At 39.2% G+C, this 26,914-nt stretch overlaps 1 protein-coding gene across 9 annotated transcripts in view; it reads right to left on the minus strand.

Moving 5' to 3' along the window:
* ENOX2 (ecto-NOX disulfide-thiol exchanger 2) overlaps positions 1–26,914 on the minus strand; it is a 281,222-nt gene that overhangs the window by 162,775 nt on the left and 91,533 nt on the right. For 6 of the 9 annotated variants that reach the window (XM_043895063.1, XM_043895061.1, XM_043895059.1 and 3 more), the window contains one exon: positions 4,414–4,557. The exons of the other annotated variants lie outside the window; for them this stretch is intronic. Coding sequence is in view for 3 of the 6 variants with exons in the window: in XM_043895059.1 (XP_043750994.1) it covers positions 4,414–4,557 (144 nt within the window). In the remaining 3 variants the exon portion in view is untranslated. The remainder of the gene's footprint in view (positions 1–4,413; positions 4,558–26,914) is intronic. 9 annotated transcript variants of the gene reach the window in all.

The raw sequence follows: 26,914 nt of genomic DNA on the forward strand, positions 1-26,914 counted from the left end.
AGTGACATGAGGATGACAGAGAATATCAAGGCAAAGGGAAAGTAATTCTTCTGCCAGATATGTGATCAGTCAACAAACATTTCTTTAACATCTGTTGTATGCAAGACTGTATCTTTGCCAAAAAGCATATGGCACAGGGGCCCTTCCAATCATGGTCTGATGACTGAGTTGAAAAGTTCAGATACATTAGTATGAACAGATAGCCAATAGTTCAAGGTGGTCTATAATCAGTGGCAAGTGATTCATATGAATATAATGACCAAGGAGTTTCAGAGGTATGAGTGAATAATTCTAACTAGGATGCTCCAGAAGGCTTTCTGGAGAAGGTATGACTTGTAATAGGTACTGTCCCTTGGACATGATTTTGACATATGAAAGAAGAGGACAAGCATGCCAGGCAAAGTAAATGGCATGAGCAAGGTCCCGAAGTAGGCAGGCCCATTGCCTATTTGGAGAAAGGTAGCAGACAACCTTGGTGGAAATAGAAAACTTGTTGGGGGAGTACCTGAAAAGAAGGGACAATGGGATCTCTGCCTTTGAAGGGATCCTGCTGCTGCTGCTGCTGTTAAGTCACTTCAGTCGTGTCCGACTCTGTGCGACCCCATAGACGGCAGCCCACCAGGCTCCTCCGTCCCTGGGATTCTCCAGGCAAGAACAGTGGAGTGGGTTGCCATTTCCTTCTCCAACGCATGAAAGTGAAAAGTGAAAGTGAAGTCATTCAATCGTGTCCGACTCTTCGTGACCCCATGGACTGCAGCCTACCAGGCTCCTCTGTCCAAGGGATTTTCCAGGCAAGAGTACTGGAATGGGGTGCCATTGCCTTCTCTGTGAAGGGATCCTAGAGATGATCAAATCCAAGTGCTGCTCACCTTACTCTCAAACAAACACAGCTTTCCCTAGTGTGCCACCAATGCTTACTATGCATTTTAGTAACAGACCCAGACTTCTAATATCTACAGACACAGTACTTCTGGGAAAGTAGTTAGAGAAAAGCTCTGGATTTGCAGGTCTAGTCAAACCACCTGCTAAATGCTCATTCTTAGGAAAGTTTATTCATCCTTTATTTCTTTACCTATAAATGTGGATAATAGTGCGTGCATACTTAGTTGCACAGTCGTGTCTGACTCTTTGCAACCCCATGGACTGTAGCCCGCCAGTCTCCTCTGTTCATGGGATTCTCCAAGCAAGAAAAATGGAGTGGTATCTTCTCCACCCTGGGATCAAACCTGGGTCTCCTGCATTGTAGGCGGATTCTTTACCATTTGAGCCACGAGGGAAGCCCGTGGATAATAGTATACTCACTTAAAGCAGAGGCAGGAAGAAAAGAGAAAGAATGCTTGAAAGAGTCAGAAAAGGAAGAGGAATCTGCAAAGTGTATTGCCAAGGAAAGCAGAAGTAGAAAGAATTCAAGCAAGGCGAGCTTGTTAACAGCATGAAATGAAGCAAACAGGTCAAGGGAGCTGAGATCTGCCAAAGGACCACTGACTGTGACAATTCGGAGGTTGCTGGCGACCTTTAAGAGATCAATTCTAGTATAAAAAGGGAGAGGCAGTTTGTAGAAAAGGGTGAGGTATGAGGGGTGGGAAGGAAGAATAGAATGTATGGTGAGGAACCAGAGCTGCAGGCACGGAATTCTCCATCATGTGTAGTGACAGAGAGGGAGAGAGAGAGTTTTGATTCAAAGAGGTCACAGGGTTGAGCGATGTAATGGCTGCATGAGTATCTCAGCTTAGAACTGAAATGGCTGGTGGCTTTCCTTCTTGCTAGGATGAAGGCAATGGTGATAAAATAAGCAGGAAGTTCCTATTCACAAAATATATTCCCTCTTCCTTTTGTCTAGAACTGCATAGGAAGAAAATACCCTTATAAAACAATCTGCTCATTTCTAATACCATAACATTGCCAGCTGAACAATTATGAGACTCCTCGTATAGTAAAATCTCATTAATTTGGACTACACTAATTTAGAATTGGTGGTAATTTAACCCGGGCTGGAGTTACTACTATACTATTATACTTACAAAGAAAGGGTTCACTAAGGAAATAGTGGGAAAAAGATTACAAGGGAGATAATTTAGCCTGCCAGGGGCCTAGTTCACCTATTTTTAAGAACATACTGTTTTTTAAGAGCTTACGCATATTCATTATTTGAATGCAAATTGATTCTGCTAATTATAGATTAACATAATCTACTGCTAAAATCCTATATCTTCAACAGTTACTTCGCTCTCACTGAGTATGCTCATTAGGAATAAAACTGCGATTCTTTAAAAGTCGGTTCACAATTCAGATTAATACATACCCCTTTTCTCCACCCTCATGAGCTAGCCAATGTTCTGGAGGTATTATTCTAAACCAGCACATCACTCACCATGAACACAGTGGAAAAACTAGGTGATCAAAAAAGGCGTCAGAGCAACCAAAATAGATGTTTTAAAGTTGATGCCCTAAATCTTGTATCTCTCTCCATAGCAGGTTCTCTCACAGCTGATTTAACTCTTACTTAACATATTCATTTAACACACCAACCTGGAGATCTTGCCTTTTTTTTTTTTTAAAGTTTGTAACTGATTAGAAGGAGAAAAGGGGTTGTTACAGAAGGGACAGTTAGAGAAACTAGAGACGAGTGCAGGCTGCAGAAAGGAGGCAGCACGTGGATAAAATGGGGCTGATGTGCGAAAAGGTCTATATTCCTTAGTAAACTCAGAAAAGTATAATAGAGTATTGCAGCACAATTCAGTTCAGTTCAGTCGCTCAGTCGTGTCTGACTCTTTGCAACCCCATGGACTGCAGCACGCCAGGCTTCCCTGTCCATCACCAACTCCCAGAGCTTACTCAAACTCATTTACATCACAGTACAATGACTAATGACTGGAATTTTGCATTTAAATGATCAAGCAAAGTTTAGATTATGTTGATATATGACTTAAAAAGACAGATATTACACATACACAATTTGTATTCACAATGTTTAACCTAAAAATGTGAAATGCATTGGTGTTTAAAACAATGAAGTTTGTAATATTATCATATAATAACAAAATAGCAACATTTATGAAGGGATTTATTAAGAGAGGAATTGTGTGCAGATATCAAGCTAAACAATTTATCTAATTTCATTTAACTCTACTAATAACCTTAAGAGGTTTTAGTGCCATTTTTAACATTACAGTTGAAGAAAGTGAAAGTCAGAGAGGTTAAGAAACCCACCCGCAGGCACAGACAGAGCAAGCTAGGATTACAACTCAAGTCATTTCCTTAGCTGTATACTATGCCTTTCCAAAAAAAACCAAAAAACAAACAAAAAAATCACACTTTTCTTGAGGGGTCTAGATAGCTAATGATTTACTGTATTTTTGTTTTCCAAACTTGTATTGAACAAATATCTTGATTTATAAGCAGAAAAACCTATGATCTAAGAGTCAGGTATGACATTGTATGTTTGTAAACATGCTCCATTTTATAAGACAAATGTCAAAGTAATAGTAAAAAACAGAATGAAACAAAACCCCAAACCCCATGCACATATCTATTAGGCCTATGTTAAAATCTCAGATCAGTCTCTATGGATTACAGATACTATTTTCAAATGAATAAATAGCCAAGTAACAAAGAGATGAAATTTAAAAAATATTTTCTCTTACTTTAATATTTATATTAATATTTTAATATTTAATCACTTAATATTTGAAGTGATCAGTGAAGATCTGGTTCTCCCATTTCCACCCCCCCACTTGTTTTGGAGAAATATAACATGTGACTAGGTCAACAGAGAATGAACGATGGGGGAATTGCAGGGGAGGCTAAAAATTCAGTTAGCTGTTATACAGGATTTAGAACAATCTGTTCATCAGCTGTTCTCAGAGAGCTATGAGGGCATGGAACACATGTGGGCATGGTGTGTACTCGGGGAAACAGGGGTGGGGTGGGGAGATGCAAATATAGGCATTTATCCACATGAGTATAAGTGATGGTTCCTACTACTTGTACGTACAAAGAAAGATGTACAGTGACATCACTCACTCGTGTAATTCTTTCTGCATAAATCGAATGTTTTTTTTCATCTCTTCTTGCCTATCCATTCAAGGGCCAGCTACAGATGCCATGTCTGCTTTGAAGTATTCCATGATGCCCAAAGCTGATTGAAACTCATCCCCTGTTTGTGCTCCCATAGGTTTTCTTCCCTTTTACACATTTACCACAGCACTGACAATACTCTCTTTTATGATTAGAGTTATTCAAGTATGTGCTTTTTCCTCCCTCTGTTCCACCATGAGTTCCTCGAGGGCAGGGGCCTCTTTCTCATTTCTATAGCTCTTACAAATCCTAGACCAGTGCCCACCACAAACAGGCTCCGGGACAGCGTTGACTCAGCGGCACTGGCCTAAGAGCAGGGATTATTGCCTAGCTTACCTGAAGGAGCATTTGTTCTCTTTCTTTTCTTGCTTGACTCCCCTCCATTCTCAATGAGGCCTTCTGTGACCAGAGGGCCACTGGCACTACCAAACTGCAGGGGCTCGTTGTTGTTGGCAGGGTCAAAGGGCAGCTGGTTCAACCCTAAAGAAGAAAAAGAAAGCCAAAATCCAGACTCCATTAAGGACTGGGATGTCTCTAGGTTTTATTGTATGAGCCATTAGAGGAAAACTGTCTAAATCCTAAAAGCTTGGCAGTAACAGGCGAATTCCTTAAAAGCCAATTAGTTGCCCTCTGCCATTTTTACAGATCTTGTTGATAAGTACAGAATTAAAATATAGGCTTTTATAAGACTGCAGCTCTGTCATTTGTAAGATCCCTCCTGTTTCTTGGAAATTAACATTTATGACCATAAATTAACATTATGGCTATCACCTCCCTGAAAGAGATAGTGCTTCGTGCTAAGTTGCTTCAGTCCTGTCCAACTCTTTGTGACCCTATGGACTGTAGCCCCTCCAGGTTCCTCTATCCATGGGATTCTCCAGGCAAGAATACTGGAGTGGATTGCCATTTCCTTCTCCAGGGGATCTTCCTGACCCAGAGATTGAACCCACGTCTCTTACATCTCCTGCAGTGGAAGGTGGGTTCTTTACCACTAGTACCACCTGGGAAGCCTAAAGAGCTAGGACCCTCTTTAAATGTGGCTATGGATGGACCTACTCTTCCTTTGAAAAGTTTGGTCACATATTTTTTAGATTATCTCTGGACATTTTTTTCCTTTCTTTCATTGCAAGGATTGTTGAATTGATGCAGATGTAACATTAGACTGTGTGTGTGTGCTTAGTCACTCAGTTGTGTCTGACTCTTTGTGACCCCCTGGATTGTAGCCCACCTATCCTGGTGTTAAAGTCACTGCCAACAATAATATAAGGATTTCCAAAAAAGAAAACCATAAGCAAACTAGAAAAGGAAACAAAGATATAAAACTTGCAAGGGAGTTATTTAGTAGTTGGAATGATGGGAAATTACAACCCAGATTTGGGTAGTATTAATCCCATCCTCTTCAAATGATCTCAGAGCATGGTCACTTTACTGGTCGCTGCTGCACAATATAAAATGGCAAAAGTCATTTTTTATTCCCAAGTCTTATATGTTTCAGTCAGGGGTGAACAGAGATAGTTTCTTACTCCTCTGGCAGCAGCACCTAGAATTTCAAGTGTTTCAATTAAAGCTTCATGAAATGTGAAATCAAGAGCTTTGTTAAAAATCCAAAGTTAGGTGATCTCTCCTAAGTCTTTTATCTACTGGTCCTCTAATCCTATCAAAAGAGGAATCAAGTTGGCTTGCTATGGCTCACTCTTTAACTCCCAAATTTTCTATATCCCACAGCTGTACAATTCTTAAAGAAATGTTGTAAAATGTCAATGAAAATTTGAAATCCAGTCAGCTAAAGGTCAACCAAATTTCAGTAAAATGAATGTTAAGGTGCTAACAAAATGGCTTTACATTCTTGTTTTTAATGAAAAGTATCTCTATGCTGTTTTCAGCCCATGGAACAAATACCATTTGTTCTGCAATCAGATTCCACTCGGAACACCTCCATTAAAAAGTCTTCTGGGACTTGTCAAACATTTTCCTTTACATCATCTGAGTAGCTAAGTGAAAGAATGAAAACTTGTGTCTGTATCTTAACTCAACCATTCACTGCATCCTATCCATGTCCTATTTTTTTTTTAATTTGGTAAGAGTCTTTTTTTTCATTTATTTTTATTAGTTGGAGGCTAATTACTTTACAATATTGTAGTGGTTTTTGTCATACATTGACATGAATCAGCCATGGATTTACATGTATTCCCCATCCCGATCCCCCCTTCCCACCTCCCTCCCCATCCCATCCCTCTGGGTCTTCCCAGTGCACCAGGCCCGAGCACTTGTCTCATGCATCCAGCCTGGGCTGGTGATCTGTTTCACCCTAGATAATATACATGCTTCGATGCTGTTCTCTCAAAACATCCCACCCTCGCCTTTTCCCACAGAATCCAAAATTCTGTTCCGTCCATGTCCTATTAAATCCCTACCATGAACAGAACTAAAGAAACAAATAATTGCTATGTGGCTCAGACTGTAAAGAATCCAGCTACGATGCAGGAGACCCAGATTCAATTCCTGGGTTGGGAAGATCACCAGGACAAGGAAGTGACAACACACTCCAGTATTGCTGCCTGGAGAATGCCATAGACAGAGAAGCCTGGCTTCTCCCCATGGGCTACAGTCCACGGGGTTACAAAGAGTCAGACACAACTGAGCACCTAACACTAACACTAGAAAACTTTCAGATCATGACCAAGACTATTTTCAAAGAAGATTAGTTTTTACATAATTTACAAATGAATGTACTTCTTGCACTTGAATAGTCACAGAGTCCAATACGATTAGTGTACTATTCTAAGACTTTTCTTGGTATTTCTTTCTGTGATATCAGGCTGATCAAAACAAGTTCCATGGAAGATAGAATATTATAGTGGAAACAATATATGCTTCGAAGCCTGAGAGATTGGGGTTCAAATCCTGCCTCTATCATTTTCTATCTGGGTGTGCTGTGCTTAGTCGCTCAGTCGTGTCCAACTCTCAGCAACCACATGGACTGTAGCCCGTCAGGCTCATCTGTCCATGGGGATTCTCCAGAATACTGGACTGGGTTGCCATGCTCTCCTCCAGGGGATCTTCCCAATTCAGGGATCAAACCCAGGTCTCCCAGTAGGCGGATTCTTTACCATCTGAGCCTCCAAGGAAGCCCATAAATACTGGAGTGGGTAGGCTATCCCTTCTCCAGGAGATCTTCCTGACCCAGGAATCAAACCGGGGTCTCCTGCATTGCAGGCAGATTCTTTACCAGCTGAACTACGAGGGAAGTCCTATCTGGGTAGCTTCTGGCAATTCATGCGATTGCCCTTAGTCTTACCTTCATAATGTGTAAAAGGGGAATGATAACACTTCACAGGGCTGTTGCAAAGATAAGCAAACATATATATATTCTAAGTGAATTAAAACAAACTTTTCCCCGGCAAGTTTGAAGTTTGTAAGTAGCTCTTCTAAGGAGGATCTGTCTCTCTTTCTCTCCTATAGCCATATCTCCAGCATCTTGGTGCCTAGCACCATGCCTGGCACATAGTGAGTGTTGAATGAATGAATTCTCAATAAGGTGGGGTAGCTGACTCATTCTATGAACTCATGTAGTTAGAATAAAGAATTAATGACACAGCTTAAAAGTTCTGATGCTGATTATATCAATATTACTTAAAATAATTAGATTTCAAATGCATCTCCATCATTTGAATACTATACTACAGGATGGTAAAATCTTGATTGAAAGGAATGAGTGGGATTAGGAGGTTCTCATTAATAATGGTTAATCAGAAAAATTTTTTATTTTGCATTTGATAATTTCATAGAATAATATATTAGTCCATTTTTCTGCCTTATTAAGTAGATGACTAAGGATCTTACAGAGCTTCAGAGCTATGAGCTGTAAAAGGAGGCTAGTAACACTAACTCATGGGACTGTTAAAATTAAGATTATGTGACGTCATGTATGTAGAACATTCTGCATCACATCTGGCATATAGCAGATGCTCCATAAATATTAACTGCTAATTTCCATTTATAATGTCTTGAATTTTTGACATAGAATGTGAGGAGATTGGTCTGAATTTGCCCTCCAAGGATATACCTTACTTTCATCACTGAACCTGTTATTGCTGTTTGTACTGTTTTCTAAAAACTGAAGGAGTCCAAGAACAAAATCTGATGAATCAAATGTATTTAGTCATAGACATTTGACTATAATTGTTGTTCCCTTTTATTTACTCCCAGATGATAACTTTAGGGACTTAAGAATTTTGTTCCCTGTACTAATGTACAGATTTTTGTTTGGCACTGAATAAGACTGAGATTTCTAGTACTTTCTTTGTATCTACCTCATAAATGATTCAAATATATGAAAATTCTGATAATTCAGCACACCATCTCAGCCTTGTTACTTATAGAAAAAGATCTCATATCAAGAAGAGACATCCCACCCAGAAGGCTCATCCATTGAATACAAATCCACATTTTACATTATCCAAAATCCAATACTGTCTCCAAAGATTTGTAGTTCAAGAACAAGAGCTATAGACATAGCAAATTCCTATGACATTAGCACTTCTTAGCTACTTTTATTATACTGTTTCATTCCTCCTTTAAGTGGCATTAAATCAACCTATAAATCAGTAAATCAATAGGTACTTATAGGATCTTTTCTGTGTCACGTATATGTGATCCACTTTGAGTGTGTGTGTTAGTCACTCAGTTGTGTCCGACCCTTTGCAACCCCAAGGACTACAGCCTGCCAGGCTCCTCCATCCATGGGATTCTCCAGGCAAGAATACTGGAGCAGGTAGCTAGCCATTCCCTTTTCCAGGGGATCTTTCCAACCCAGGGTCTCCTGCATTGCAGGTGGAGTCTTTACCGTCTGAGCCACCAGGAAAGCCAGATCCACTTTGAGAGTGCTATTTTAAATAAAATAGCCCCATTAGAACTATCTAAATTCTAGAAGGAAAACCACCACCACTTTATTTTCAAGAATTCTTATTGTGGAAATTTCAGTTATGGCTTCATCATAAAATATTAGCAATTATGTTATTTTAATTCTCACCCAACTACAGAATTTATCTTTAAATCTCTTATGGAAGCTATTTCTACCATTTTTCTACTAGACATGATGGAACTATCTTCCTTATCTTAAGGAAGATATTAGAAAAATATTAGATTAGGAAGAATTTTTCTTTTTCTGCACCATGCAGCCCACAGCAGTGAAAGCACAGAGTTCTAACCACTGAACCAGCAGATTTCCTAGGAAGAAACTTTTAGGGTTATCTAGTTCATTCTTCTATGCAAAGCAGGAATCTTATTTATAGAAATCCTGACAGGTCTAAATCCAGGGAGTACTTCTTAGCCTGGGGACCATTCCTTGCTATGCTCTGAGGAGTTCAGCTTGCTTTCTTTACCTTTTTAAAAGCTATCACTTACTCTGTTTGGAGGGTTCTTTTCATCTCTCCCAAACTGTGTGTGAAGTAGGATACGTGTGTGCCTGTGTGCTGGTGTGTGCTGGTGTGTGCTGAGTCACTTCAGCTGTGTCCGACTCTTTGCGACCCTATGGACCATAGTCCGCCAGGCTCCTCTGTCCATGGGATTCTCCAGGCAAGAATACTGGAGTGGGTTGCCATGCCCTCCTCTAGGGGATCTTCCCTACCCAGGAATCGAACCCTCATCTCTTATGTCTCCTGCGTTGCAGGCAGGTTCTTTACCACTAGTGATACATTTTATTCAATTGTTAACTTGCTTAATGCCCCTAAATGGGCATATGAGATGTCTAACTTTTTATGGACTCTACTGATAATCACTGAAAGAAAAACAAATGAAGGAGTCACCAACAATTAACAGAACAAAAAAATGTTCTAAAGTCTTATAAATTTCTCATAGTATTTGACCTTTTATTCCTGAGGATAAAGTTAATAAAACTTTGATCCTTGCTCTTTCATTTCTCCTCCCATCTTGTCTTCTCATTGCCTAACTCTACAAAATACACAGTTTGTCTAAAAGGAAGCATGGATTGATAAAGGAAAATAGATAATAAACACCAGTGTTAAAGATTTCTGCTATTTCTGTATCCTAAGTTCAAGTCCATGTGGTAATGTAATCTCATCTAAAACCAGGTTGACTGGTTTAGACAGTTGACCAGCTGTTACTTCATGTCATGTCAAAATACAGATTCTCTGACTTCCTAACACATATGAGGCCACTTTAGAAAGTACGCATATTGTGGAAGGGTGGGGAGGGGGTCCTTGTAGAACGACATTTATTATCCAGTGGAACCAGGGGATTAAACATCTTGGAATGAAGTGTGGTTCCCAGTGAATTGTCCAGTCTGCAGGTCAAGGAGTTCACATGCAATGATGTCTGCAATACAGATGCAAATGATTTCTGGGCTTTGTGGAAAGCACTGAAGAATTTCCATGATTCTCCTCAAAGAAGATCAATGATCTCTTTGTGCCCAGCTGCTGTAATAGTCACTGCCACAATTTACTTTACAGAGCTTTCTACTATCAGGTCAAATTAGGACTAACCTTCTTGATGCAATCTAACACTTTTAATGATTGCCCCAGGTTACAGTACCAAAATGTGACCCCGTGGGTCCCTGCCACTTCCCATTTGCAGCTGCAGCCCATAGACTTAAGGTGGTTCAACCTTAGCAAAAAGAAATACAATTCTACTCTGAACTAGTTCTCTTTAAAAGAAAATGGTCAGGTCTTGAGAAATCTGGTAAATTCAATTCAAGGCAGCAATCTCCAGACAGACATCAATGTTGAAAAAACAGAATATCAGTTTTTGGCAAAAGGAGCATTATAGCTAATTTGTGCATAAAACAAATTTATGTAACCCGAGTCTTATTTTCCAATTGACTTCAGTTTAAAATCAGATATGGGACTCCATGGTAAAGGGGGAAAGAAGGTCTCCAAATTACTTATTAATTTAAAATTCTTGAAGTAAGGGGGTAGAATAATAGCCAGGCCTTTGAGGTGCTGGCAGGTGTTTTTGTAGGATTTATCCATCCCTAGGAGCCCCTCCTCCTTCCTCAGTCGTGGCCTAAAAACAGACTCCACATTTTTAACTCCTGCTACCCAGCAATTCCACCTGCTACTTCTGAGGGAATATTTACAATTTCTAAAAAGATTTGGACTGCAATATCACTCTCCAGCCACAGGGGTTAGCGACCAAAACAAACGAACATTTCTCAGCTCCAGGTCTTAGCTGATGTCAAACAAATGAAACCTACTTTGTCAAGTTTGAGAGTTCAATATTCTGTATAACTGGTTTAGCTGAAGCAAGGGTAGCTGTAAAAGATGAATGGGCAAATGAAGGGAATGGGGAAGCAAGGAGAAAGAAAGGGGCCAAAGTCCTCTTCTGCTAAGAAGCCTGCATGCATGGTAGTGAGCATAGGCACTTTCAGAGCCAACATGATGCTTAAGTCACCTTTTTCAAGGTGTGATGCAGATCACAGGTGGATTTTTAAGGACGGTGATCCTCCAAGCATGTTTTAATGACTCCCCAGACTCCTTGGTCAAGTCCTTCCTAATAAGGCCCCGCCACTCTGAGACTTGTCTCCTATGATGCCCCAGCTTGTTCTCTATCCCAACACTTCCTGAACTCTAATGGTCACACATGTTCCCCAGGGATCTTGTTAGAATGCAGATTTTGATTCAATAAGTCTGGGTTATGTTCTGCTTTTCTAACAAGTTCCCAGGTGATGCTGATCCTGCTAGTGTGGGGTTTCACAGTTTAGGTAGAAAAGGCTGACACCCTAGCAAAATGGGACTGCCTACCATTCACTGAATCATTCCAGTTCTTTCCTACTTCCACAGTTGTGACTCACAGTACTCCTCCACCTACCTCCTGATTCCTAACCTTCAAAAGACTATCCTTCCTCTAGGGTTTATCTCAGATGCTGTTTCCTTCATCATGCCTTCTCCAATCCACTTCCACCCAACCCAGTACATACACAGCAATGGAGCAGGGCCACCAGGGAAACTAGCATGCATTGACTGCTAAGAATGTGTCCTACCCTGTTTACAACAGCCAGGACATGGAAGCAACCTAGATGTCCATCAGCAGACGAATGGGTAAGGAAGTTGTGGTACATATACACCATGGAATATTCCTCAGCTATTAACAAAAACACATTTGAAGCAGTCCTAATGAGGTGGATGAAACTTGAGCCCATTATACAGAGTGAAGTAAGTCAGAAAGAGAAACACCAATACAGTATATTAACGCATATATATGAAATTTAGAAAGATGGTAATGACAACCTTATATGCAAGACAGCAAAAGAGACACAGATATAAAGAACAGACTTTTGGACTCTGTGGGAGAAGGCGAGGGTGGGATGATTTGAGAGACTAACATTGAAACATGTATGTTACCATATGTAAAACAGATGATCAGTGCAAGTTCGATGCATGAAGCAGGGCACTCAAGGCTGGTGCTCTGGGACAACCCAGAGGGGTGGGGTGGCAGGGAGGTGGGAGGGGGGTTCAGGATGGGGGGATACATATACACCTGTGGCTGATTCATGTCGATGTATGGCAAAAAACCACCACAATATTGTAATTAGCCTCCAATTAAAATAAATTAATTGAAATTAAAAAAAGAATGTGTCCTGCCTTATATTCCTTATCCCACTCTTCATTTTCTAGTTATTATTCCCATTTACACAAAGAAAGGTAAACTTACAGAACTTTAATTTCCCAAGGTCACACAGCTAATAAGCAGTATTACTAATAAACACCATTCTGCCGTTCCTCAGGTCTTAATCTGCACTCTTCCTATGCATGACTTGTGTTATAGTTCTCTGAGTATTTGTCTTATTCTCCCTTCCCTCCTGCCTTAGCACATCACCACTAAGTTGTAAACTCTGTGAGGACAGGCTTTATGCCCCAGACATATTTTAAAATATCTCTTTATTCAAAATGCCTGGCATGGTGCCTTGTACAATATTACACAGACTCCAGAAATGTGTACAGAACTGAACTCAGCTACAATTTTGGGTACAATAGTTGTGTTGCCTACCCTAGATGCCAAGCAACTGGCTGCTAGGGCTGTTATGAAAGGAGAAAGAAATATGGTTTGGGGAGTTAATTCAGCATTCCTCATATCCCCTCTACCCACTCCAGTTCTCTTGCCTGGGAACTCCCATGGACGGAGGAGCCTGGTGGGCTGCAGTCCATGGGGTTGCGAAGAGTCGGATACGGCTGAGCGACTTCACTTTCACTTTTCACTTTCGTGCATAGGAGAAGGAAATGGCAACCAACCTCAGTGTTCTTGCCTGGAGAATCCCAGGGACGGAGGAGCCTGGTGGGCTGCCGTCTATGGGGTCGCACAGAGTCGGACACGACTGAAGCGACTTAGCAGCAGCAGCATATCCCCTCTATCCTAGGATCCCTGAAGACACTTTGGGGAGTGGTGGTAGACTATCTATCATACACTGTACTCCTGAATATGACTCTGCATAACTTCACTTTCCCTTTCCAAGAAGCAAAACAGTCCTTCTACCGACTAAGACCTCTTTATAAGAAAACACTATAATAGAAACCCCATATGTGGATCTTCTCTTAGTATTTCTACGGACACCAGGTTACAGATTCCTGCATTACAAACTGCAGTCAAGGCAATCCCTAGAGATGTACCATCCAACACAAGAACCATTAGACAGATATAACCATTGAAGTAGAAGTTTAAGTGAATTAAAATAAAAAGCTCAGTTCCTCAGTTGTACTAGCCACATTTAAAGTGCTCAATAGCCACATGTGGCTAGTGGCTTCTGTACTGCACAGTACAGTACAAAGTATCTCCATCATCACTGAAAATCTTACATGCTGCTCTAGAGTCAGACCTGGATTCAAACCCATATCTTCTATATACTAGGTGTGCCACTTAAATGGATATAAAACAAGTCACTTGATTTCTCTGAAATCATTTCTATACTGGAGAATGGGGATGATAATGACTCCTCTTAGAGGGAAGTGAGGAAAATTAAAGGAAAGGATGTATGTCTAAGGTCTATCACATATCAGACACTAAATAAGTGTGCACTCCCTTCGTCTAACTCAATTGGGGATTTATAGGCATTTGCCCTAAAATTTGATAGTGTGGCTCCTTAGGCCATCACACTATATCCTATTTATGGCTTAGAAGATGTTAGCTTTGCATTCATGGTATAACCCCTTTTTTTAGATAATATACAGCCATCAAGGTAAAAACATTAATACATAATGCTGGGAGTAGTACCTCAGCTGGTAAAGAATCCGCCTGCAATGCAGGAGACCCAGGTTTGATTCCTGGATCGGGAAGATCCCCTAGAGAAGGGATAGGCTACCCACTCCAGTATTCTTGGGCTTCCCTGGTGGCTCAGTTGGTAAAGAATCCACCTGCAATGTGGGAGACCTGGGTTTGATCCCTGGGTTGGGAAGATCTCCTGGAGGAGGGCATGGCACAGACTCCAGTATTCTTGCCTGGAGAATCCCCATGGACAGAGGAGTCGAGTGGGCTGCTAGGGTTGAAAAGAGTCAGACATGACTAAGTGACCAAGTACAACACACAGTACAGTCAGTGATTGCTCTTTGCTTATACTATTTTTAGGAAAGGAGACCATATTTGTCACCACCTTGAACTTTCCAGCATGAAAGAATCATATTTTCTCCCTTACAACTGAAATGCCTCCTCCCAAAGCTTTAATCAGCGCTCACTTTCAAGTGGTGGGTGTATTATTAGAACACTGCTAACGGTGACACTAGAGCTGGAATAGAGAAAGTCCATTTCTCTCTAAATCCATATTTTCCAATGCTTTGTGCTTTTCCTGTGAGGCTGACATCCCCCAGGCCTGGTAAAGGTGAATTATTTGTGAAAAGTCTGAACTAAATCTGTTAAGATGTTTGAGTTCTGTGAGCAGGAAAGCAAAATACATATTTCTAACTTCAAGAAGAAGAACGCTTCAGGACTCTTTTTCCCCTGTTCAATTTAAGGCTTGGGAAACACAGCAAAATCACATTCCTCAATGAAAACAAAGTTCAAAAAATGTTGATTTGATAGAACAGTTCAAAGTGACAGATGGTAGACAGGCGATCTATCATTTTCCTTAGGATAAAGTCTGGCAGTCTTCAGAGAAACCGAGAAGAGAAAGTCTTATTTTTCTCTAGTTTAGCCCTGGGAACTTGCAACTACCCTTCTCTCTCCATCTTTGGGAGTGGAGGATTAGAAAGGTGGTGATTCATCAGTGTCTGCTTTGAGCTGGCTCTAGGCCATGCTGCAATTCCTGTTGACCAATTTTCTACTTGAGTGACGGGAAAAGGGCAGGTTGCTAACATACTGACCATTAGGTTATCTGTTTAATACTTGCCTGAGAACGTGCCCAGAGGTGCTATATTATGGGTGTCTCTTTCTAAATAAAATAAATAATTGTGGATTTCAGGCCTGAGGGCAGAGAGTTGTTCTGGTATTGAAATTGGAGTCTATCTTGTCAGATCTGTAATGAGGTCTTCCCTTCAGGCTGATTGATTTTATAAAGCTGAGGTAATTATCAAAAGCAAGCACAGTTCTCTCTGCAGAAACCACTCCGCTGGGTTTGAAAACTAGCTAGTCAGCTGGATCTGGTCAGGAGCCTAGGCTGAGCCAGCTTGTTCTGGAGGAATGGTTAACACACACACCAATTTACTCTAATAGATTCTTAAGACACCAGTAAATAAGTTGTAAACAAAGTTCAGCAAAACAATTTCCCATGCTGTAAATGAGTGAAAATTGAAGTAACAGTCAGATAAATCCGCATTTCTGTGTAGGATGCTTTGAAGGGGAGAGTGAGAGCAAAAACTCTTTTCGTCTTTGGAGAATTAATTTTACCAATTAATACTAGAAGGATATTAGTTATCTATTAAGACTGATGCACTGTATCAATAACATTTGTATCTTTGCTTTTCCCCAAATGTGCACACTAATTTCACCAGATTTCCTTTATTCATTCATCTAGCCTTCATTAACTATTTATCCAATCACTGTGCTACAATTTTAATTACCTTCTACTTAACCAATGATGAGTTTGTGATTTAGCTTCCCTAAATATAGAACTACATAAATACAGTAAACCTTCATTTACACATTCAAAAAATATTACCGTCTCTCCTTTCCCCTGCACCATTAATTTTGCTATACTGTGTCATTAATGTTCTGGAGCTGTGCTTTCTGTATTCCTAATATTTGATCCTCATTTGAAACAGTTTTTCAAGAATGTATGATAAACAACCATGTTGTTGGCTGTGAAATTAAACATATGGCAGGAAACTGAGCTTCCTGTAATATGTTAGTGCATCTTTATAGATCCATACCTCCTCTATGACAACTTCACCTCAGGAGCATCGGTATAGGCTGTTGACAAGTGATTAACTGCTTTAGAGAGGTCTCCGGGCTGAAATCAAACCTACTACTAAGGAGAAAAGGGTTTCCCAGATGGCTCAGTGGTAAAGAATCAGCCTGCAATGCAGGAGACGCGGGTTCAATCCCTGGGTCGGGAAGATCCCCTGGAGAAGGAAATGGCAATTCACTCCAGTATTCTTGGAGAATTCCATGGACAGAGGAGCCTGGCGGGCTATGGTCCATGGGTTGCAAAAGAGTCAGACATGACTTACTGACTAAACAACAACAACTGAGGAGAAAGGTAGAATCTCCCTGAGAAAACAACATGACTGTAAAGGAAAAGCTTGCAAAAAAGAATTCATCTGTGTTTGAAACAAGTCTTAGTGTTGTTGTATAAAAGAATAAGTAAGATCTTAATTTTGCTCCAGTCTAGAGTCTAATTGATGTATTCAATACATATTGGAATGAAAGAATCAATCTAACAATGTTGACAGACAGCCTCTCTCCTTATTCATCCAATTCATTCAAATAATTTTGTGTGCTTGGCAGTATCCTAGGCCCGGGGGTTTCAGGACTTGAAAAGACACAGTTTTGTTCCTTAAAACAAAAACAAAAACAAAAAACGTTGCAACCAGAAAGGAGGGCAAATAAATACACAGAAAATTTGGGCCAAATTACTGCATCAGCTTCATCTCTTGCCACTTACCCCCAAGTATGCTTTAATTCATTATACCAAACTTCTCAGATTCCTCAAACATGCTATTCCTTTTCCTGCCTCTGTACTGCTTTAAAAAAAAACAACTTTATTTTATTGTAGTAGTAACACTTAACATGAGCTCTACCTTCTTAACAAAATTTTAAGTGTACAATACAGTATTGTTAATTATGGGCATGATCTCTAGAATTTATTCATCTTGCATAGTTCAAACTTTTTGACTGTTGATTAGCAATTTTCCATTTCTGCTGCCACTCAGCTATGGCAGCTACCATTATACTCTCTGGTTCTATGAGTTTGACTATTTTAGATATCTCATACAGGTGGAATCATGAAACATGTGACCTTCTGTGGCTAGTTTATTTCATTTAGCATAACATCTTCAAGCTTTATCCATATTCTTGCATATTGCAGGATTTTCTTCTTAAGTTGAATAATATTTTATTATATGTATATACCATGCTTTCTTTCTTCATTCATTTGTTGGATGTTTAGGTTGTTTCCATATCTTGGCTATTGTGAATAATGCTTCACAATGTTGGACTGCTAATATCTTTTCAACATACTGATTTCAATTTATTCAGATAAATACTCAGAAGTGGGATTGCTAGATCATATGGTAGTTCTATTTCTAATTTTTTGAGGAACCACCATACATTTTCCATAGCAGCTGCAACAGCATACAAGGGTAATTCCACATCCTTGCTAACACTTCTCTTTGTCTTTTATAATAGCCATCCTCATAGGTATAAAATAATATCTCGTAGTTTTCATTTGCATTACCCTAATGATTAGTGATGCTGAGCACCTTTTCATATACTTGTTGGCCATCTGTATACCTTCTTTGGAGAAATGTCTATTTAAGTCTTTGGTGGTGGTGGTGTTCAGTCGCCCAGTCATGTCTGACTCTTTGTGATCCCATGGACTGTAGCACTTAAGTGTGCAGACTAAAGCATTTAAGTCTTTAGCTCATTTTAAAAATTGGGTTTTAGGGGTTTTTTTTCTATTGAGTTATAGAAGTTCTTGGTATAGTTTTGAAATTAACCTCTTGTGTTCTCTCCCATTCAGTAGGTTGAGTTTCACTTAGTTGATTGTTTCCTTTGCTATGCTAATGCTTTTTAGTTTGATGGCATACCACTTGTTTATTTTTGCCTTTGTTGTCTGTGCTTTTGGTGTCATATCATAATATCACTGCCAAGACCAATGTCATGAAGCTTTTCCTCTAGATTTTCTCCTAGGGATTTTACAGTTTCAGGCTTTACATTTAAATCTTTAATCCATTTTTGTGTTGAGTTTTGTATACTGTGTAAGATATGGGTCTAAATCCATTCTTTCGTATGTGGATATCAGTTTTCTCATCACCATGTATCAAATATACCATCTTTCTCCTATTGTACACACTGGCACCCGTACTGAAGATCAAATGACAATATATGGGTGAATTTATTTCGGGGGCTTTCTATTCTGTACTTCTGTACATATAATTTCCTCTGCTTGAAACACAATTCTCTCTTTTCTCCACCTGGAAAGCTTTAACTCAACCTTCAAAACCCTGCTCAAGTGTGACTTCTTCAGCGAAATGTTTCCTAATCCCCAAAAGCTCTCTCCACAGGAGTAGACAGAGCATTTTTAAAAAAAAAAAATCAGATCATTTATTTTAGGATCTCAGGTTCCATTCTTGATGTTTATAGGTTTGTAGGTGTTCTGGGTGAGGGGTTGTCAATATCTGATTCTTGCCTTTAGAAAGTTCATGCTTATGGCAGAATGAAGGACACACTGGAGGTGAGAGGGCACTCAGGACAGAGAGACTGGTTACGACACCAAAGTGATACAGTGGAGAGAAGACAGTAGTATAACCTCAGATAGTAGCAATGAATAGAAAGAAATGGATATCAGAGATATTCATGAAATGAAATTATCTGGATTTGGTGTTTGATTGAATCTGGAAGTTGAGGGGAAGAGAGGAGTCCAAGGATGATCCATTTTAAAGTTCTTAAGTTGCAGTCCTAAAAATCCTGCAAGGTTTGGGAGTTCAGCATGAGAGAAAGCACACTCCATTGGAAGCATATCCACAAAGCTACAGTGAAAAAGAAAACTGCTTCCAATCTCTATTTGCCATGGCATAAAGACTTCCAGGAAACACCATCAAAAGGCTTACACTTGACCTTTACTATGTATTCTTAGCAAAGCCTGTCAAAAGGTATCAATTCATCCCGAAAAAAAATAAAGCATAATAGTCTAAGAGGCAGGATAACATAGTATTGGGCTATAGAGGGAGAATAACATTTTATTAATAGGTCTCAGACTTGGCTTATTTTGTCTGCAGCATTTACTGATGAAAGTGTCTTTGAAGGTCAGAAATACTTAATAGATTCCTTCTCTTTCCCCTGTATACTTCTCCTTATTCTCCTCTCCCCAACAACTCTTCAAAATGGTCTTATTAGAAAACCTTGCATTTTAATAGCAGTTGTCTTTTGGTTATTATCATATGTTGGATTAAGCTGACAATTCTCCTTTTAACAATACTCAAAGAAAGTTTGAAAAAATTAATGCTATGTTGTTTTTCTCCCTGCCAAAGAATATAGTATTGTAATTGTCTCTTGGAGAAGAAGCACTCTAATCATCTTTAACTTTAAAGTAAATTCATTTCAGGAAGATGCTTTGAGACAAACAATTGACAGAGCAAATCAGGGCTTCTAGGAGATTGTGAAGTGATGGATTGAAGAGAATGCCATAGCCAAATTCAGTTCTGTGAACATTTTCAACTTAAGAGTTTCTCTGCAACAAAACAGCACTATTAAGTCACGTTCTGTTGTGGAAGATAGGCCTTAAACATTGAGCAGATTCTTAATACCTAATGGTTCTAGGCACCACAGAGGCAACACACATACAGCTCAATTATTCAGATTAAACAATAGAAGAAGCTGTTATACCAGGTGAAGTCAGAGTGTGAAAGTACAGTAACTTTCCAAAATTGTGTTTAAAAAGAATCCAGGACTGGAAAACACTTAAGAAGCCTCTTATTCCAACTGATGTCATTGGAATCTCAGATTGGTCTCAAAAGTCAAAGGTCATTCCAACTTTCACTCCCTCCCTAATCGAATCCATCTCCATCTTCCATTGTTGTTGTTTTGTTATTTTTGGAGCCTCTCCTGTTCAGACATCATCTGGAGACAGATTTGGATTGGTACATTTACAGCCTTGGTAAATTAACAAGGTCAGAATTTCCTGGAAATTTGGCATGTTTCTAAGTTGACGGTGGAAAGAAAAAAATGGACTAGCAATGAACTAAGGCCTCAGATACTTGACCAAGGAGCCTAGCTTACTGGGCAGATGCAAAGCGTGAGCATAAAGCCATAGTGCAGTAAACCAGTTATATTTAAGGATCCTCCCTTTGGGCTTCTAAAAGGCAACTGTCTTTTTTGATACACATGTGACCCACATCTGGTTTTCTATAAAGTGAATGGTGCCAAAAGCAGTTCCTATATTCTCTTGTTTTTCACCAGCTACTTCCTGTCTCAACTCAGTCACAAACCTCACAGACTTGTTAGGAGGATCTCCAGAAGAGAGTGAGACTTTAAGGCAGTGTCTCATTGCTGGACACATATTAAAATTACCTGGGGAACTTTTTAAACTTAACCAATGCCTGTGCCCGACCCCCAGAGTTCTCATTTCATTGTTTAGGGTAGGGCCACCAGGTGATTTTAACGGGTGCAGCCAGGACTGAAAACAACTGCTCTAAAGGAAGCAAATGAGTATACACTACCCAAAGTGTTGTGTTTTTTTTTAAAGTTAAAACCAAATAACAAAGAATAAGTTCATTTATTCATTACCTACAATATGAAGGACACTATATTGGTTGTGTAGTATAAATAGGTTAGACATAAACTTGTCTGGTTTATGATGCTTCTATGGAAAAGATGGAAAAATAAGATTATAAGGGTTTCTAGCAACCAAAAGAAACTTGTACCAAAACCTGAAGTCTTAGAAAAAATTCAGGTAAAATATTAGCACAGGATTATGTTCTTTTCCTTGGTATAGGAGATAGCAGCTAAAATGCTTCAGAAATATTGCGTCGGTTTTCTTATCTCCAGAAAAAGATTCCACACTGCTTTGGGGGTTGGTCCCCAATCTCACAACCCTTGGGACTCCAGGTCAGTCATCCATGCCCTGAAGTAGATCATTCATTTACTCCACTACACGTACAATGTCATGAAGGATGTTGGGAAGCACTGTGTCTAAACTACAACTACATTTAATAAAATCAGGCTGCAGTGTGGTTTGCTTATATTACCTGTCACCTCAATGATTCCTCAGTGAACGTTAGGAAGGGTCTGGTAAACTAAAAAATGCAAAGCAAGCAGTTAAGTATAGTGGAAGAACAGGGAACAAAGACACAAGCTCTGGTCTCTGCTCTTCCATTAACTTAGTTGGAGAACCTTGGGCAAGTCATTCTTGGTCAAGGTTTCCTCATGTGAAAGATGAGTGTTGTACCATATAACCTCTGAGCTCTGCATTTAAGATACAACAACAATAACAGACGTGTATATGGAAGACATTAATAGACACCTGATATAAAACTCAGTAATGGGGCAGAAAACAAGAGAGGACAGAGACCTCAATGAATGCCTTCCTGGTACCACCTACTCACAACTTATTTTGCATGTAAGTAAAAGATTTAATAGTAGTACAGTTAAGGCACCCTGAAAAAAAAAAATGAGCATTTCCATCACTGCTCCAAAAAAAAAGATCTCCTTAAGATTTTTGCTATTTATAGACAAGAACTTGTAAGTATAGAAAAGTTGTTTTTTTAATAAGATGCTTAAATACCAATATATTTCCCAAGTAACTGGCTATCAAATAATATCATTTAGAGCACAAGTGTTGTGAAACTCAGAATAAGAGTTTAATGCTGAAATACTAAAAGCATGTCTAACATGTTAGGAATAAATTACTCTAATTGACCAAAGCTTTGCTCACATACAAGACATTTCAAAATGTAATGATGTGCTGACAAAACTACTTGTATCCCTCTGCCAAAGTTATAGGACTGACGTTAAATCCAAAGTATGGCATTTGTATATACATAAGAGCAGGCAACAATTACAATCTAGAGATATTTTAAATTTAATCTTTTTTTATTTATTAGTATTGTTATATAGCAATGAGCATTGAGAAAAAAACTAATCAGTGTGCATTATGCAACAATCAGGCAAAATACTCTAATCCTCTGTCATTCTCTTTCCTTGGCCCCTGGGTACTCATTAAAGGTTAATTTATTTAAATCTCTCAAACATTCATTTCAATCTACTTTAATAAACTAATGAATCTTTGGAACTTTGCCTAATCAGCTTATGTTTTCTATTTTAGTACATCTACAAAATGTTTTTTTTAAAGCTCATTCTTAATAGTTATCTTCCCTCTTGGATATAGAATTGTACTTCAGTAACAACCTGATTTGAGCATTTGGTAACACATAATCTTATCCAACACACAGAGAATGCCTGTGGCTTGCCTATTGCTCTTAAACACAGTTACATTTTAGAGGATAGTGAATTGATTTATGTTTAGTAGGGATAATAATCCTGCAAATTGAAATGGTCATTTTGCAGTTTAGTGGGAGTGACAATTATATTGAAGAAAAGCTTCTAACAACTTTGGTGCTTGTCAAATGTCATGAGGGCCTGTCAGTGAAACAACTCCATTTTGGTCACTGCAAATCAGAGCAATGCATTGGTACATGCCATGTGGATTGGCAAATGTAAGAGAAGTCTTTAAAAGAGTAGCATCATCTAAATGGAGTCAAAATTTGTACCTTATAACTTGTTCAACTGCCATGTGAAATACATTTTATTTAATGGTAACTTAGGGAGTCTTTCATGTAATGGCCATTAAGTTGAATGTTCTCAGGGTGGTGGCTGACATCTGGGAACTGCACTCCACCCTGTATACCACAATGCCAGAAACCAAAATCTTGGAGCACTTAGGACATTATTTCTAACACTTTTTCTCTAACAATTGACATTATAGAATTTTACAACTTAACAAGTGCTTACACAACATCCTTATGATGGAAGAGGGGATTAATGTCCTTAGTTATAAAGGAGAAAACTGCTTTAGCTCAGAGGAGTTTCAGTGATTTACCCAAAGTTATAACATGACTGTGTGGGGGAGTGGGAACCCAGACCCTTTGGCTACAGATCATTCCCCTGTACCATGGTGCCTTACCTGTAGGATCCGTGTTGGGGTTAATGTTTTTACTGTTGCATGGTTCACCAGTGATGAAAGAAAAATTGTAAAAGTTACCTCCAAGATGTTTTGACAGTAAATAAATCAAATTGACTAAAAATAATTATGATAAACTATACAACATAACTGATCTTCATAATATAGTAATTCACTGAAGTGTAACTTCATGCGTAAGAGCTGGAATTCTTAATTTTAAGTTTTGCTTTCATTTGACATACAAATTAGTAAAAATAATGAATGTACTCCCCACCCTTGATCTAGATTTCAAATATTTAAATTTCTGGTGAAAGTAGATGCTTGGCTCTAAGTTAAATTGCTAAAGGTTTTCAAGTTGTCACCTCTGCTTTTTCAAACAGTAACTCCAGGGAATTACCTTTCCAAGTCCATTGTTCATTCATTTCTCGTCTGTCCACCCATTCATTTATCCAATCATCCAGATGACATTTACAGAATGCCTACCTGGAGCCAAGCAACAGGACTGACATGGACCCTACTTGAAGCTCCGAATGCTGCCTTACTTCCTCAGACTAAGAACTCCTTGAAGACAGGAATTCTGTCATTCTGCACAGAATATAGCCAGTTCTATTTGCAGAAAATCACTTAAACACTCTTTTGACAGTGAGATTTCTGACTCCCTGGCCACCCACATGCCCCTCCAGACATATGGGAGTTAGGGGAAGAAATAGCAGAGTCCGCTTATCAAATTTGACCTTTGGATAATGACTCCAGTTCTCCCATCCGAGCTTGCTGCCGCTCTGCCTTGTGGTCAACAAAGTGATTCAGCTCAAAACAGCAATATATCTGTTGCTGCTTCCCAGATATCTTCTAGCAAGCTACACTTTTAAAAATGGTTACTTCTGCCCTTCAGCACAGTGGTGAACTGCATCAGCAAATGTACTGTCTCATCTGACTCCAAGAGAAGTAGATGCTTATACACAAGAATGTAGATACATTTGAAAAAGCTGCCAAATCAGGAACGTGACTGTTGTCACTACATAGATACTTGATTTTCTTATAGTAACATAATAACTCACATTCAGAGACTGCTATTATCTTTTCAACTCTCCATCATATGCACCTCAAAGTTACCTTGTGAGGTGACCAGAGAAGGTATAATTGATTATACAGTTAACGTTTGAAAATCCAAAGCTCAGAGAGGCTAGGTGATTTATTTCAAGTTTCACAGCAAGCCAGTGGCAGAGTTGGGTCTCCCGACTACCATTCCAGGGATCAGGCTGTTTGTGCTCCTTGTCATCAGGAGAGTTGTAATTTTAAGAATTTCTAGGAGTCATGAAAAACCAACCAATTATCTCAGTTTGTACCATTGCCTACTTAGTTTTTTAGAAATGATTATCTAGGAATAAGAAGTGAGGGAAACCAGCATGGTAAACAGGCAATTCTGAACAGGAAACTTCCTTCAAGCAGACTGAGCCTTAATTGCAATGCTTCCAAACTGAACATTAATTAAGCCCAAAAAGGTAGGGTTTAAATAAACAAAAACAATGGTACACACATTTTCTCTGTATTAGAAATCTTTTTAGTTCTGCAAGGATGGAGTAAGTCATGCCGTGATACATCTTTTACTCACAAAAATGAAGATTGTGAGTAGCTGATACCACTCACAAGGCATATTTGTGTTTTATAGGCTTCCTCTAAAATATAAGAATATTGGCTTCACATATATTTGACATAAAACGTTTTTTGTTGGACCATATATAATATTTTAAAGGTCAAGAGTTTATATTTAAAAAAACGAAGGTCTTCCTACTTCTATTATCATTTGTTCTTTAATTCTTCAAAATAGGTTTGCTGAACACGTTGTTTTTAAAATATTTTATTAAGCAATATATATATACACACACACATATATATATATAAAACAATATATATTTTCTCCAAAGAATAGCAAGGAGAGAAAAGAAAGCCTTCCTCGATGATCAATGCAAAGAAATAGAGGAAAATAATAGAATGGGAATGGGAAAGACTAGAGATCTCTTCAAGAAAATCAGAGACACCAAGGGAACATTTCATGCAAAGACGGGCACAATAAAGGACAGAAATGATATGGGCCTAACAGAAGCAGAAGATATTAAGAAGAGGTGGCAAGAATACACAGGAGAACTATACAAAAAAGATCTTCATGACCCAGATAACTATGATGGTGTGATCACTCACCAAGAGCCAGACATCCTGAAATGTAAAGTCAAGTGGGCCTTAGGAAGCATCACTACAAACAAAGCTAGTGGAGGTGATGGAATCCCAGTTGAGCTATTTCAAATCCTAAAAGATGATGCTGTGAAAGTGCTGCACTCAATTTGCCAGCAAATTTGGAAAACTCAGCAGTGGCCACAGCACTGGAAAAGGTCAGTTTTCATTCCAATCCCAAAGAAAGGCAATGTCAAAGAATGTTCAAACTACCACACAGTTGCAGTCATCTCACATGCTGGTAAAGTAATGTCAAAATTCTCCAAGTGAGGCTTCAATAGTACATGAACTGTGAACTTCCAGATGTTCAAGCTGGGTTTAGAAAAGGTAGAAGAACCAGAGATCAAATTGCCAACATCTGCTGGATCATCGAAAAAGCTAGAGAGTTCCAGAAAAACAACTATTTCTGTTTTATTAACTACACCAAAGCCGTTGACTGTGTGGATCACAATGAACTGGAAAATTCTTCAAGAGATGGGAATACCAGACCACTTTACCTGCCTCCTGAGAAATCTGTATGCAGGTCAAGAAGCAACAGTTGGAACTGGACATGGGACAACAGACAGGTTCAAAATAGGAAAAGGAGTATGTCGAGGCTGTATATTATCACTCTGCTTATTTAACTTAAATGCAGAGTACATCATGTGAAATGCCAGGCTGGATGAAGCACAAGCTGGAATCAAGATTGCCGGGAGAAATATCAATAACATCAGAAACGCAGTTGACACCACCCTTATGTCAGAAAGCAAAGAAGATCTAAAGAGTCTCTTGATGAAAGTGAAAGAGGAGAGTGAAAAAGTTGGCTTAAAACTCAACATTCAGAAAATGAAGATCATGGCATCCGGTCGCATCACTTCATGGCAAATAGATGGGCAAACAATGGAAACAGTGAGAGACTTTATTTTCTTGGGCTCCAAAATCACTGCAGATGGTGACTGCAGTCATGAAATTAAAAGGCATTTGCTCCTTGAAAAGCTATGACCAACCTAGACAGCATATTAAAAATCAGGGATGTTACTTTGCCGACAATGGTCCATCTAGTCAAAGCTATGGTTTTTTCCAGTAGTCACGTATGGATGTGAGAGTTGGACTATAAAGAAAGCTGAGTGTCAAAGAATTGATGCTTTTGAACTGTGGTGTTGGAGAAGACTCTTGAGAGTCCCTTGGACAGCAAGGAGTTCCAACCAGTGCATCCTAAAGGAAATCAGTCCTGAATATTCATTGGAAGGACTGATGCTGAAGCTGAAACTCCAATACTTGGGCCACCTGATGTGAAGAGCTGACTCACTAGAAAAGACCCTGATGCTGGGAAAGATTGAAGTCAGGAGG

The sequence above is a fragment of the Cervus elaphus genome, chromosome X, assembly GCF_910594005.1.
Source record: "Cervus elaphus chromosome X, mCerEla1.1, whole genome shotgun sequence".
Taxonomy (NCBI): domain Eukaryota; kingdom Metazoa; phylum Chordata; class Mammalia; order Artiodactyla; family Cervidae; genus Cervus; species Cervus elaphus.